Source organism: Schistocerca nitens, chromosome 1 (assembly GCF_023898315.1).
Source record: "Schistocerca nitens isolate TAMUIC-IGC-003100 chromosome 1, iqSchNite1.1, whole genome shotgun sequence".
In the NCBI taxonomy this organism is placed as follows: domain Eukaryota; kingdom Metazoa; phylum Arthropoda; class Insecta; order Orthoptera; family Acrididae; genus Schistocerca; species Schistocerca nitens.
In genome coordinates this window covers 1,028,921,648-1,028,937,913 of record NC_064614.1, presented here as the reverse complement: position 1 = coordinate 1,028,937,913, position 16,266 = coordinate 1,028,921,648, and the positions used below count along the sequence as shown (strand labels likewise).

The window sequence follows — 16,266 nt, the reverse complement described above, 5'->3', positions numbered from 1 at the left end:
TTTCTGTACCTATAACAATTTCAGCTTCAGTGCTTTCTATCAGCGCTTGAAGTTCCGGTACTATACCAACGCAGCTTCGACAGTTTACAATTACAATACCGATTGCTGCTTGGTCCCCGCATGTCCTGACTTTGCCCCGCACCCTTTGAGGCTGTTGCCCTTTCTGTACTTGCCCAAGGCCATCTAACCTAAAAAACTGCCCGGTCCATGCCACACAACCCCTGCTACCCGTGTAGCTGCTTGCTGCATGTTGTGGACTTCTGACCTATCCAGCGAAACCTGAAACCCCACCACCCAATGGCGCAAGTCGAGGAATCTGCAGCCCACACGGTCGCAGAACCGTCTCAGCCTCTGATTCAGATCCTCCACTCGGCTCTGTACCAAAGGTCCGCAATCAGTCCTGTCGACGATGCTGCATATGGTGAGCTCTGCTTTCATCCTGCTAGCGAGACTGGCAGTCTTCACCAAATCAGATAGCCGCCGGAAGCCAGAGAGGATTTCCTCCGATCCATAGCGATACACATCATTGGTGCTGACATGAGCGACCACCTGGAGATGGGTGCACCCTGTACCCTTCATGGCATCCGGAAGGACCCTTTCCACATCTGGAATGACTCCCCCCGGTATGCACATGGAGTGCACATTGGTTTTCTTCCCCTCTCTTGCTGCCATATCCCTAAGAGGCCCCATTACGCGCCTGACGTTGGAGCTCCCAACTACCAGTAAGCCCACCCTCTGCGACCGCCCGGATCTTGCAGACTGAGGGGCAACCTCTGGAACAGGACAAGCAGCCATGTCCGGCCGAAGATCAGTATCATCCTGAGACAGAGCCTGAAACCGGTTCGTCAGACAAACTGGAGAGGCCTTCCGTTCAGCCCTCCGGAATGTCTTTCGCCCCCTGCCACACCTCGAGACGACCTCCCACTCTACCACAGGTGAGGGATCAGCCTCAATGTGGGCAGTATCCCGGGCAGCCACAGTCACCACAGGTGAGGGATCAGCCTCAATGTGGGCAGTATCCCGGGCAGCCACAGTCGCAGTCCAATCGGGGGATGCGTGGGATGAGCTGGCCATCCCCGAAAAACCCCCACCATCCGGACCTCCACAGTGATGCCCACTGGCAACAGCCTCAAGCTGTGTGACCGAAGCCAACACTGCCTGAAGCTGGGAGCGAAGGGATGCCAACTCAGCTTGCATCCGAACACAGCAGTTGCAGTCCCTATCCATGCTAAAAACTGTTGTGCAAAGAACGTCTCAACTAATCTACAGAGAGCACAAACAAATCGACACAAAATTTAAACGGTTATTAAAATACAAGATTGCCTAGTAAATGCAGTAATGCTGCTACCTGCGCACTGCTGACACACTGCTCGGCGGCGGAAGGAGACTACACGATTTTACACTATTCAGGTACTAACACACGATGCTACAACTCTCAAATACTATAGTGCACCCAAAATTTATTAATTAAACAATGCAAGTACCAAAAACACGCAAAGAAATTAAGAATTAAACTATGTAACAAATAAGTGAGCTAGGAGTATACGACTTTCTGCTGGCAGCTGGTTATCCAACGGCGGCAGGGAGCACACTGGCTGTGACCAACCAACATTGGCCGTTCAAAACAAAAACAGAAGACAGACGACTACGCGAATTTACACTATTCAGGGACTAAAACGTGATGCTACAACTATCAAATACTATAATACACCTGAAATTTATGAATTAAACAATGCAAGTACCAAAAACACGCGAAGAAATTAAGACTTAAACTATGTAACAAATAAGTGACCTAGGAGTATACGACTTTCTGCTGGCAGCTGCTTATCCAACGGCGGCAGGGAGGTCATTTATATATCTGGTATTGCAATTATGGAGATCTCTCTAATGAATTATTTACAACAAAAAATTATGAAAGACACTATCTAATGTCATCCTCTATGTAAAATACATAATCCTGAAACAACTGTCTACGCGACACTCATGGGTGAGCACCACATATAGAATAAAATGAATGGTCATTTGTCCACACAAATTTTCATTAAATATACAAAGTTTTGTAGCAATGTGGAACCATAATTATTTCATGAACATTCAAAAGGACAGCTAATATATTCAAGGCACTTGCTGACTGTAAAACTATCACATAGAAATGAATACAATTGTTGACTGCTGCTGGCATTTATTTATTCTAATTTCAATATTATTTATTTTACTTACAATATTATTTATTTTGTAGCATGGTTCAAAAAACAACAGGTGCTGAACAGAAAACTAGATTAAGGGAACAGAGGAATATAAAAATGGAATGGCACAAGCAACAAAGTAAAATGTGTACATAAATTTAAAAGAAACAGAGGATAAAATAAAATTCTCAATATGACCATCAGTTATGAATCAGAATTCATTATGTCCCAAAAGGTCCTTGAACTTTTACCAAGACTGGACTGTGCACCTGAGGTCTGATCACTTTCACCTAAATCATGGAGTGAGCTACAGAAAGCTTTCTTGCATGGTCAGTATTACTGTCTACATTACCTCCATCACATCTAAAACTTAGAACATACGAAACAAAGTTCAATGCCAGCTACAGTAAAACCCTTGTCAAAGAAGAGCAATTTAAGTCAAAAGTTAACAGAAATACAACAAACTGATATTGAATCTTTAACAGATCTTGTATTTAGTAAATAAAAGTGTAAGTTCCTCAATTTTTGTTTATTTGGTTCCTAATATGTAAGTGTAGTGGCAATATATTCCTCTTAATATTTACAGTTTCTTCTGTAAACCAGATATGATATGACTAGTAAAGACAGTAGTTTTTCAGAATGGCTTTGTTCATTTCTGAGACCAGTTTCATGTATCACAGTCACATTGTCCACGTTGAACTTTGTTGTGGATACTATGCTGACTCAATCTGGAGCAGATCCTGAGAAATGAAAACAGGTGGAAATTCAGCCTTGTACTGGAATGGATAAGGTTTCACTAGAATGGAATCTCTATTTACTCCTGACTTCTTTCTTCACTCAATTAAGGTATTCATTTTTCAGTGTCAGAATCTGTAATTTAATATTTCTCGTACAGTGATAGGGTTACCACATTCTAATTTGGAGCATATTTTCTACTTCTCTTTTTTCTTGCTCCTTTATGAGAGGTGAAATATCAGTCCTGTCGATTGACACATACAAAAGTACGCACATTATTCTAGCGTCCAGAACTATCAATTCGTTCCTTGGGGAGGAGGGGCAGATGGGTTCGGAAAGATTATAAAGGAAGGGCAGATTCTCAGACCACAAGATGAAGGGGACCTACTTGTCGCATATTGATATTTCATCTCCTGAAGGTACATAAGGGCCAGAAATTCTGTCATAATTTTGTAGTTTTCTTGAGATATTTTTCCATTTCATACGGTTGACAATGACATACACTTTTCTATAACTTTATGGTCATGCAAATGATCACAGAATATGTTTTGGATTGTGTATTCTTTTGTCAGACCCTTGAAAGAGGGAATAACAGAGCAGAAGCTTTGTTTCTCTATTTAGGTGGAACACAGACAGCATATACCGAGCGGGGTGGCGCAGTGGTTAGACACTGGACTCGCATTCGGGAGGACGACGGTTCAATCCCGCGTCCGGCCATCCTGATTTAGGTTTTCCGTGATTTCCCTAAATCACTCCAGGCAAATGCCGGGATGGTTCCTCTGAAAGGGCACGGCCGACTTCCTTCCCAATCCTTCCCTAATCCGATGAGACCGATGACCACGCTGTCTGGTCTCCTTCCCCAAACCAACCAACCAACAGACAGCATATCACACAACACAATGCATGAAACAGCTGCAAAAAGATGAAGGGGAATAGCAGACTATATATATGAGAAATGTTCTCCCCTCTATCCTTCCCACCCATCCCACAATGGTATTCCACTGTCCAGCTATCTTACACAATTTACTTGTCCATCCCTACACAACCTCTGCTCGCAACCCCCTTCCTCATGGCTCATATCCCTATAATAGACCTAGATGCAAGACCTGTCCAATACATCTTCCCACCACCACCTACTCCAGTCCAGTTACAAGCAGCACCTATCCCATCAAAGGCAGGACTACCTGTGAAATCAATCATGCGATCTACAAGCTAAGCTGCAACCACTGTACTGCATTCTATGTGGGCATGACAACCAACAAGCAGTCTGTCCTCATGAATAGCCATCGACAAACTGTAGCCAAGAAACAAGTGGACCACCCTGTTGCAGAGCAAGCTGCTCAATGTGACATCCTTCATGTCAGTGACTGCTACACAGCCTGTGCCATGTGGATCCTTCCCACCAATATCAGCTTTTCTGAATTGCACAGGAGGGAACTTTCTCTGCAATATACCCTACATTCCCATAACCCTCCAGGCCTCTTCGTTAGTCATTATCCTCACCCATCCACCCCTTCTTGTTCATTCCAGCACTACACAGCCCTCATTCCACCATTGCATCCAGTCTTTTTACTTCTCCCCTTTTCCGCTACCCCCCCCCCCCCCCACCACCACCACCACCACCACCACACACTTCACCCTTGCCCACTGTCTAACCTCCAGACTGCACATAGCTGCCCTGCCCTCTCTCCACCCTGTGTGTTCCCCAGCAGCACTTCACTGTGCCCCAACCTACCTACTTTCATTGCCTAGTTTCTAAATCAGCATCTTCCATTAGCTCCAACAAATCCTCGCAGAGAAGTTGTAAATAAGATTCCCCAGTAGCGTTTTGGTCAAAAAAATACGGTCCTATCAAGAAGCCATTTAAAATTCCACACCAGACCATTAATGACCATTTGTGTTGATCGTCAACGGATCTGTTCCAGTGTGGACTGACAGGGAACCAATAATGACAATCATGACTATTTAATTCACCATTGTTTTTGAATGTGGCTTCATTGGTGAACATAACGTATCTAAAATCATTGCCACCTCTTACCATTTTCAAGGCCCATTGGCAGAAATGCACAAGTACTTGCATATCTTTCGGCGTTAATGCCTGTGTCAGTGTGATATGATATGCATGATAGATATGTGCCTTCAAAATTTTCAAAACAGTTGATTTCGCTATTCCAGTTGTCTCTGAATAGCATGACTATTAATTTTGGGATCCAGTTGAACACAGGAGAGAACGGTAAGGCTATGAGCATCATTTTCATTGTATTTGCGATGATGAGGTGGATGGTGCATGTATCCATTTCGAGCTCGTTGAGTGCAACTTCAAATAATGTTTTTGCTTGGATGTCGTCTGTTTGGGAAATGATCCGCATACGACTGTGCAGCTGCAGTATAATTGTTATGGCATTTACCTAAAATTAACATTATATCAACACTCTCTGTAGGATAGTGAGCCATGTTTCGCTAAAGAATAATTTACTTTTGTTAGCTGATGTTTACGGTTCACAATCTGAAAGTGAAGTGACGTCTAATCATATTGCACTGACCTTTATACTGAGCCATAGTTCGCAGTTTGGCCACAGTAGTGTCACAGTCTGGTTAGTAATGCAGTTGTGAAGAGTTCCCTAGTGAGACTTTAATACCGTTCTGCCTCCCTCCAACAAAAACTGTGGTGGGTAGGATACATTTTGATACAATATACCTTAATTTGGCATAATGAGAGAACTGGTGTACATTTTGTATTGATTTGATGTGTCCTTCTCGGATCATTCTAAATAAATTGGAGTTCTTCCCCAAATTAAAATTTTTCTCGATTGCTGCGCCATCTGTCAATGGTTTAAAAAAATGTTTCACATAAAACTTGATTACTTTTTATGGAGAATCCGAATCTGCAATAAAAAATGGGGGGTTCCATTTAAGATTTAAAACTTGACCCCCCACCCCACCCAAGAGGGCGGGGGCTGGGGGTCATGTGTGGTATTATTTGATGTCCCCCTTTGAGCTTACGAACTTGTCTTACCCACTATTTTTATCCAATGTATAGTTTTCGAGATAATCTCATCTGAAACTTCAGATGGACCACCCTGTATATTCTCCTAGGAATCCTATATAACAAAGTATATGCAAAAGCCTCATGAAGTGCCAAGAACAGGAGAGATGTACTAGCTAATTGAATTTTGGGTCAGGACTCACAGAATGCTTGGATAGCTCAGTCACTAACAGAGTTCCACGCAAAAAGGAAAAGATCCATCTTTAAGTTCAGGTAGTTCTACTACAGTGTACACTCTGGTGGGAGTGGAAGATTCATTCTGGAAAAATAATGACAAAAAGACAGAAGGCCAGAATAGGAATCAACACAAGTCAGTGAAGTAACACTATACAATCAACAAAACTGATCATAATAACTAAAGAGAACTGAGTGAAGAACAGGAGGAGAATTCTGCAGTGTAATGTTACACTGAACGAAATGAGAAAAAAGTTCGTGAGACAGGCAACAGAGCAAATTAAAATTTGTTATATAATAAGCACTTAAACTTCACATTATGCCACAAAGTATTGCCTAGCAATACAGCCCATTTCATAGTGAATCAATTATCACATGTTTAGACCTGTGCAGATTTATGTTACACAAAACAAGAACGTAAAATATGTTTTCAGCGACATGATCCAACATTAATACATAATGTTACCACCCCTAACATTAGCTTCAAATACAAATTCTTTTCCTCAAGCTAGTCTTCAGTAGAAGATTTATTGACATGAAACATCAAAGATTGAAACTGCCACTTTTATTTTTGTTTGTTTTAAGTATTATAAAAGCATCATTGATAGACAACCATGCGAAACAGGATTTTTCCATTGTTTCCCAGGAATGAACAAAAAACTTAAAAATGACAAACATACCAGTCATACTTTCCCAAAATGTGACATATTTCTTGTTTCCTTGTGTAAGAACCCATGCCCATGGACTGCCATCAGCTTTTGTGCCAATACAGACAAAAGCATTTAGGCCAAACCCAAGCAGCAGGCTGCATAAGAGAAGAGCATGATCTGCAGGGCCCTAAAGAAGGAATACAAGTAAACACATTTTAAAAACACGTTTCTTTTACACTCAGAGGCACACTTACTGCAAATCATAAAATACTACTGTTATCTGATCAAAAATTCCTAAATGTTCCACTGTGCACATTATTTACACACGAAGCTGTCACTGTTTCTTAAAGAACTTTATTGTATTACCCATAAATCTAATGACTCTAGTCTTTACTACATGTCTCCAAGTTTTACAGGTTACCAAGATGAAGACGCAAATGACAGGCTTTTTACACGGAACACTTCTCTAATTTTTTTCACCTTTACCTGTAGTAAGTCATGTCTCAGAGAGCTCAAAGTATTTAAGCCATTTTCGTTTTGTCAGTCTGATGTGTTAACTTTGAAAGCAAGTGCTATGCATAAACATTAATTCATTCACATAGGCCTCTGTTTGTTTGAAATGAAGTTATCATTGCTGCTGCAGTTACTTCGTTAGTTCTAAAACCCATCTTCTGCTTACCCCTGTTGCTCTATTTGTATAATTCTCCCTCTCTCATCTACATCTACGTGATTAGTCTGCTATTCACAATAAAGTGCCTGGCAGAGGGTTCAATGAACCTGTCTCTCTACCATTCCACTATCGAACGGCACACGGGAAAAATCAGCACTTAAATTTTTCTGTGCGAGCCCTGATTTCTCTTATTTTATTGTGATGATCACCTCTCCCTATGAAGGTGGGAACCAACAGAATGTTTTTGCAATTGGAGGAGAAAACTGGTGATCGAAGTTTCATGAGAAGATACCGTTGCAACGAAAAACGCCTTTGTTTTCATGATTGCCACTCCAATTCACGTATCATGTCTGTGACACTATCTCTCCTATTTCACGATAATACAAAATGAGCTGCCCTTCTTTGTACTTTTTTGATGTCATCCGTCAGTCCCACCTGATACAGATCCCACACCGCACATCAATACTCCAGAAAAGGGCGGACATGTGTGAAAGTTTTGCAGACTACCCAGTTGTTTTCATTGTATTTCTTTAAGTGTTAGACATAGTTTCCACATTATAGTTATGTCTGTCAACAGTGTTTATGCCATGGTCATACAACAGATATTTGTCAGACATGGCCACACTATCAGCAGTTGAGTGAGCTGATCCAAATAAATGAAACCACAGATTTAAAGATAGCAAAACATTATCTTACACTGCAAGCAGTGTTTCAAGGTCCATATTTTACCAACCGATGTGGCACAGTGGTTAGCACACTGGACTCGCATTCCGGAGGATGATGGTTGGAAACCGCATCTGGCCATTTTCCATGATTTCCCTAAATTGCTTCAGGCAAATGGCAGGATGGTTCTTTCAAAAGGGCATGCCAGCCTTCTTCCCTATCCTTCCCTAATCCGATGGGATCAATGACCTCACTGTTTGGGCCCCTCCCCAAAATCAACCAACCAACCTATTCATATTTTATTCCTTTTATAATACAGGGGCACTGATTTCAATTCTAATCAGCCTAAATATCTCTGATTGGGGTCTCCACCCTTAAAATCAGTACCAGCTCAGCTGCGGGGTAATGGCCATTATGAAATTCTGACACTAGGCCTTTGTAGCAACAAAACCCTCAGTGAAAAATATTTTTTGGCCTGGATGTGTATATAGCCTTTGGATTTTCTATACACCTTTCTGTCCAAGAAATTCAGAATATCATTCCACATGCAGAAGGGATTCTGTGTGTCTTCAGTATGTTCACTTAATTTCTCCAGGCTTGAGAGAGACTTTTTTTTCCATATGACATTAAAAAAGTTTGCAGATTTTTCAGAGCCTCCCCCTTGCTCACTGAAGTAAAAGTAGAACTGGATTGCTTGGAGGAGTAAACAGTGCTGTCCCTGATTCCTTAAAATATATGGACATCACCTGAACTCTTTCACAAACCATGTGGTTCGTTACACCTTCGTGGAGACTTCAGAAATATGCTAAACTGTCGGTTGATTGTGGACTCATATACCCTTCTGCATACCAAAGAATTATTTTCAGAATTGGCAGAGGGTCAGTATTCTCTAAGACTGATCTTTTGGAAGCTTATTTTCAAGTTTATTTAGACAAAGCTTCCAAAGCCATTCTAGTATGAAATACTCCTTACGGCTCCCAACGATATAACAGGTTACGTTTTGGCCAATATTGCATAACGCATTAAGCAGCTGGATGATACAGTGCTCACTGGATGGACTCAAGAGGAGCACATGTCAAGTCTCTGGTGAGTATTTTCCATCCAAACGCTCCTTCTTTTATTTAGCATTCCATTAAGTTTCTAGGATATATCTTTAGCCAGAGTGGCCTTAAACTGAAGTCAGAGACTGTAACAGTGGTTTCCCATATTCCTACACCAAAGAATATAAACAACCTGCAACTTTTCATTGGCAAGGTTGCACATTATGCCCAATTTATCCAGCAAATTGCAACAATGGAGCAGCCATTGAAATCGACTGCATAGAAAAAGGGTCCCAGGTCTCTTTCCAGTGGTCCAAGGACTTTGCCACGCATTTCTTATGTTGAAGCAGTGTCTCCAAACTGCTCTTTGCCTGACCTTTTGTCAGTCTCTTATATCTCCAGTGTTGGCCACAGATGCCTCACTATACAGATTAGGGTCATTCTATTGCATAAGTACCCAAATGGTTCAGAATGGCACAAGAAAATCATTCCCAGATAGAGGAGGAAGCATTGGCACTTATCTTTGCTGTCCAGGAGGTCCCCATACTTCTGTATGGCAATCAATTTCATCTGATCATAGACCATAAGCTGCTGCTGCCTGTATTTGGCCCCAAGTCAAAGTTGCCTATATGGGCGGACATCTCAGACGTTGCAATGCTGGATTCTTTTGTTATCCAATTACCACTATTCAATTTATTATCATACATCAGCCAGCACATGAATGCAGATGTACTATCATCATGGATCCCAATGAGGAATTTGATACACGAGAAACTGTTTGCTTTCACATTGAGTCACAAATGGTACAGTTATTGGAAGAGTTTCTCAGCACTTCCAGGGATGGCAGCAGCCACAACTACATGTACTCTTGAGACAGGCTGGGTAATTCATATCAACTGGCTGGCCACAGGCCCTTCCTTTGACAGCCTCCACAGAACTTCTGGTGTTTCTTTTCATAATTCTGTGTCTTTCATCTTTCCAAAGGTGTTCCATTGTGAATCAATATGACCATCAGTGTTGAATGGTGATTCCAGAAATTTGACACTGCTGTATATTGTGACTCGTGCAGCAGTCCCACTGAGGCATTTCCGAATGATGGACCTGCCCTTGTGACAGGTATATTGGACATGGGTGAAAGAGGATATTGCACACATGGTTCAACACCATCAAGCATAACAGACACAACAAACAGCACCACCCAAAGCCTACCAGCAATGGCCTATGCGCACCCAGCCATAGGATCAAGAGCATGTCGATTTTGCAGGCCTATTCCAAGAGGCCACTTGGCTGATTTCATAAATGCATAGTCTCATTTCCCACAAGTCACTAAAATGCAACAGACCTTGATGGAGAATACCACTAGGGCCCTGGTGAACGTTTTTTTCTGTTGAAGGTGCCCCATGATCTCATCACCAATAGCGCACTGCAGCTTGCATCCACTGGTTTTTAATGGTTTTGCACCCGGAATGGAATCAAGTATATTACCACACCTATATTTCACTTTGCCTCTAACAGTATGGTCAAATGTTTTGTGCAAATGTTTAAAACACAGATGGAAAAAACTGTTGACATCCACACCTACCTATTTTTATTTGTTTACCTTTTTATCCTCTTAGTGGGTGACACCAACATGTAGCGAACCCTGATGGAACTCTTGCATGGCTGCTGTCACTGTTCCTTGTTACTTCTGTTGAAGTCTCTGTCAGTACGAGGAGAAGAAGAAGCAGCAGGCACATCATTTAAAGTGGGCATACCTGCCTGGGTGTGCACATTCCAATACACACTTGGCTGGATATGTGGCTCTGTCATTGCTCAGCAAGGCTGCCAACTCGTACCGGTGCCCACAACTCGAAGCATCTTCCACTGTCACTGTCACTCGTAGCAAGCCACGAGTTGAAACCACCTTCACCTCCTACCTGCAGCACTGGACTCAGGAGCAGCTCCTCAAGAGGGAAGAGATCTCGTATTCCCACTGGCCTTTTATGTGGATCAGTCAATATAATTATGCAAACATCCGATGACATCACTAGGTGAGGTGTGAAAGGACACCTCTACATCTGCCAACACCAGGCCACATGACAGAATGCTCGTGGCAGGTTTAATGTCTGTTGCAGACTGCCACAGCCTCACTTGGTGTAACAAGCTGATGCCTACATCAAGCTTTCTGGGGTACCTAATGATGACAGCCCTGCACTACATGTTTTTTTTTTTTCATATGAACTGTGATTTTAACTTTGTTGTCACCTACTGTCGACATCTGGATAACACAAGGACTTACTGTCTGTCTAGTGTGATACTGATTTTGGCCACTGCTCAACTGACTGTTCGAGTTCAGTCAAAGAACCGACTGAATATGTGCAGACAGAGAGCATAGTTCGTACACAGTGGTTTCCAGTCAAATCTACAAACACTATTCTTTTGCTCTTGCCAGTGAGTTATTCAACAAACATCCAGAGTACTGTATTGTTCAAGAGATAACCAAAGCCAGAAGTTTTTCCCTTTGTACATTTCCAGAAGAGTCAGGAACTATTATGTTATGTTAATCATTTTTAAATGATTTGTGCTTAATAACATCTGTTTTGTTGAAGAAGCAGATTTTCAGCATACCTGAGCACCAAATGTTAATCAATCAATCACCAAATATAATTGTTCTCTCTTTTTGAAATACTTTAATGTGTGGCACCATCTTCATTTAATAGTCTATAACATCCAGATGCAGTTGAATGTAGGTTGGAACAGAACATTAGCAAAGACAAGTCAGAATACGAAAAGAAGAATTCTGCTTCTAGGTAGCAGTCATGAGAGGGGTGTAGGCCAGCACCTTCAGGAGAAATTAGGTGCAGGGTACTAGGTCAGAAGTTTTGTGAAACCAAGTGCTAGCCCTAACCAGGGACAGAAAACTTACATCAGCTATGCAAGGAGTTTGAGAGGGAACATCAAATCGTTATAGTCGGGGGAGCGGGAAACAGCCGGCTATGAATCCAAGATATAGTATTAGGAGTGACCAGGACAAAATAGGAGCAGAAATTGGGCACACAAATGCTGGGGTTTGCGGAAGTTTTCCAGTGCCATGATCGGTCCTGGGTAAACACTGCTGTAAGGCATGGTAACACTGAGCTGAACAGGATGCTCAAGGCAGTGGCAAAATCCAGTTGATGCTATTGTTAGGTGGGGATGAACTACACATGACTTGCACCTAAATAGGAAGGGGAAAGATAAGTTAGCTTCTCTATTGGCAGATACTGTAAGGGTGACCACAGTCACACAAGGGATGACCCATCTGGTTAATGGGACCATGCAGACAGGCTTTTTACATTAAAGTTAAAATCTAGAAAAATAGAATAAAAGGAGCTTCATGTGCAGTAAATAGGGATAAGATAAGGATGGTATTGACTTAATTCGTCAAAACATGAGGAGTATAAAAAATAAAGTAGATGAGCTGTTAGTGTGTTAAGATGATCTCAAAAATAAGAATGAGATTAACACACCTTGTCTGTCTGAACACCATGTAACTGTGGGGATGGACAGTGTCAGTATAAATGGGTATAATTTAGCATCTTACACTTACAGATCTAGCATGGATAAAGGAGGAGTTGCCATTTACACAAAACAAGAGTATAAATTCAAAACTGTAGAATTAAGCAATTTTATGTTGACCAGCACTTTTAAGTTTATGCATGTGAACTATAGCTAAATAATGTAGTGTTGATATTAACAACAGTGTACAGCTTCCCCTTACGAGATTTGGAGCTATCCATAAAAATGTTTGACTCCCTATTTTGCAGCCTGTCAGATGAAAAGAACAAGTTATTAATCTGTGGTGATTTTAATGAAACTTTCTAAGCATAATGACATATAACATAGTCAGTGATCAAATTCCCTACACATATAGTTCAAGACAATAGCACTCTAATAGATAATTTATTTGTGTAGCAACAGGATGTAAAACTAACACATGGTTTCCCTGTGACAAATGGATTATCAGACCATGATGCAAAATAGACTAACACACAAAACATAACAGGGTGTACAGCTCAGAAGCCATTAAGTAAAAGTGTAAGGTTGCTCCAAGATGGTATCTATAGAGCAGTTCAGAGAAAATTTAAGAAATGTTAATTGGGGAGATGTATATAATGAGCCAAATGTTAATGATAACATATTTCTTGATAAATTTATATTGTTGCCCAAAAAGTTCCTAAATGTAACACCAAAAAATTTCCAAAGAAGTCTTGGGTTACTACAGGTATTAAGGTGTCTTCAGAAAGAAAAAGAAAACTGTACAAGGCAGCAAGAATTAGTAAAGACCAAGAAGTAATTTTACACTATAAAAATTATTGTAGCATACTGAGAAAAGCTGTCATAAAATCAAGAAATATGTATGTATGTAACAACTTGGGCAATAAAATCAAACCACTATGGAATGTTGTTAGAAGGGAGACAGGAAAAATAACCACTGGGGGAGGTAGCATTACTATTAAGGAGAACAAGACTGTCTTGATCATCAGTACACAATTAGCTAGTGTATTTAACAACCATTTCTTAAATGTAGGTGAAAAAATTGGTGACAATAGCTCAAAAGAAAACGCCAAGAGTGGAAGAGTGGAAGAGTCAGTTTTGAGAAATCTTAGTCAGATTAGTTTTCACCTTACAATCCCTTATGAAACAAGAAAAATCAGTAAATATTTGAAAAATAAACATTACATCTCTAACAAGCTATTAAAACAATGTGAAGTAATTACAGCTGATGTTCTGAGTCACATACATAATGCATCACTAATCGAAGATATTTTCTCCGACAGGTTAAAATATGCCACTGTCAAGCCTCTCCACAGAAATGGTACACCACAGATGTAAATAACTGACAGCCAGTATCCTTGCTTACAGCATTTTCAAAAATTGTCAAGAAAATAATGTACTCATGTGTCATTAGCCATCTCAACAGCAATGGCAAACTTAGTAAATTACAGATTGGATTTTAAAAATGCCATTCCACTAAGACAGCAATATACAATTTCATTGTCCACATATTAGAGTCTTTAAATAGTAAATGTCACCGACAGGAATTTTCTGCGACTTATCCAAAGCATCTGATGTGTGAACCATGACATAATATTTCAGAAATTACAATTATATGTATAAATGGTACAGCATACGAGTGGTTTAAGTCATATCTGCAGAACAGGGAGCAAAAACTTTCTTTATACGGTTTAAGTGATTTAAGAAAGTTTGCAATTACATTAGGTATTCCACAGGATTTGATCATGGGGCCCCTTCTGTTCTTGATATATGTGAATGACCTCCCTTCTTATCTGAAACAAGAAGCTAAACTGACACTGGTTACTGTTGATACAAGAATCATTATTAATCCAGTTAAAGAAACTCCAATAGAAAATGATACAAATAATGTCTTTGGAAAAGTTATTGATTGATTTTCTGTGAATGGGCATGCTCTGAACTTTGAAAAAACACAGTACATCCAATTTTCTGCTGCAAGGAGTACATCTACATCATCTACATCTACATGAATAATCTGAAAATCACATTTAAGCAGATGGTTCATCGAACCATCTCCACAATTCTCTATCATTTAAATCTTGTACAGCACACAGAAAGCAGGAACGCCTGTATCTTTCCGTACAAGCTCTGATTTCCCTTATTTTATCATGGTGATCTTTCTTGCTTCATAGGTCAGTGTCAACAAAATATTTTTGCATTCGGAGAAAAAAGTTGGAGATTGGAATTTCGTGAAAAGATTCTGCCACAGCGAAAACCACCTTTGTTTTAATGATGTCCACTCCAAATCCTGTATCATTTCAGTGGCACTATCTCCCCATTTCTCCTGCCAATAAAACACAGTCTTTTATTAGCCTTCCCCACAACATTTTCTGTGTTCCTTCCAAATAAAGTTATTTTTAATTGTAATTCCTAGGTATTTAGTTGAATTTATGGCCTCAAGACTTGATGGATTTATTGTGTAACTGAAGATTAACAGATTTCTTTTCACACTCATGTGGATTAACTTACACTTTTCGCTGTTCAGGGTCAACTGTCAATTTTCACTCCATACAGGTATCTTTTCTAAATCATTTTTCAATTTGTTTTGTTCTTCTGATGACTTTATTAGTAGATAAACAACAGCATCATCTGCAAACAACCTACAAGGACTACTCAGATTGTCTCCCAAATCATTTATATAGATAAGGAACAGCAAAGGACCTATAACACTACATTGGGGAACACCAGAAATCACTTCTGTTTTACTCCCATGAGTTTCTGTCAATTATTACAAAATGTGACTCTCTGACAGGAAGTCATGATAATTACAAAATGTGACTCTCTGACAGGAAGTCATGATACAGTCACATAACTGAGACGATATTCCATAAGCAATCAATTTCACAACAAGTCGCTTGTGTGTCAAAAGCCTTCCAGAAATCAACAAATACAGAATCAATCTGAAATCCCTTGTCAATAGCACTCAGTACTTCATGCAAGTAAAGAGTTAGTTGTGATTCACGAGAATGGTGTTTTCTAAATCCACGTTGACTTTGTGTCAATGGACAATTTTATTCAAGGTAATTAATAATGTTCGAACACAATAAATGTTCCAAAATCCTGCTGCATATCGATGTTAATGATATGGGCCTGTAATTTAGTGGATTACTCCTACTACCTTTCTTGAATATTGGTGTGGCCTGTGCAACTTTGGAAAGTCTTTGGTTGAGGATCTTTCGTTGAGTGAATAGTTGTATATGATTGTTAAATATGAAGCTATTGCATCAGCCTGCTCTGAAAGGAACCTAATTGGTATACAGTCTGGATCAAAAGACTTGCTTTTATTAAGTGATTTATGATTCACTACTCTGAGGAAATTTACTTATACATTGATCATGTTTGCAGCTTTTCTTGACTGGAATTCTGGAATATTTACTTCCTCCTCTTTTGTGAAGGCATTTCGGAAGGCTGTGTTTAGTAACTCTGCTTTGGCAGCACTGCCTTCGACACTATCTCCATTGCTATCAGGCAGAGAAGGCATTGAGTGTGTCTTGCCACTAGCATACTTTACATAAGTCCAGAATCTCTCTGGATTTTCTATCAGGTT

The 16,266-nt window shown here is 40.3% G+C and overlaps 1 protein-coding gene across 1 annotated transcript in view; it reads right to left on the bottom strand.

Annotated features, from left to right (window-relative positions):
• LOC126196750 (centrosomal protein of 76 kDa-like) overlaps positions 1-16,266 on the bottom strand; it is a 143,316-nt gene that overhangs the window by 30,766 nt on the left and 96,284 nt on the right. The window contains exon 6 of the mRNA XM_049934589.1: positions 6,822-6,978. Within this exon, the coding sequence (XP_049790546.1) occupies positions 6,822-6,978 (157 nt within the window). The remainder of the gene's footprint in view (positions 1-6,821; positions 6,979-16,266) is intronic.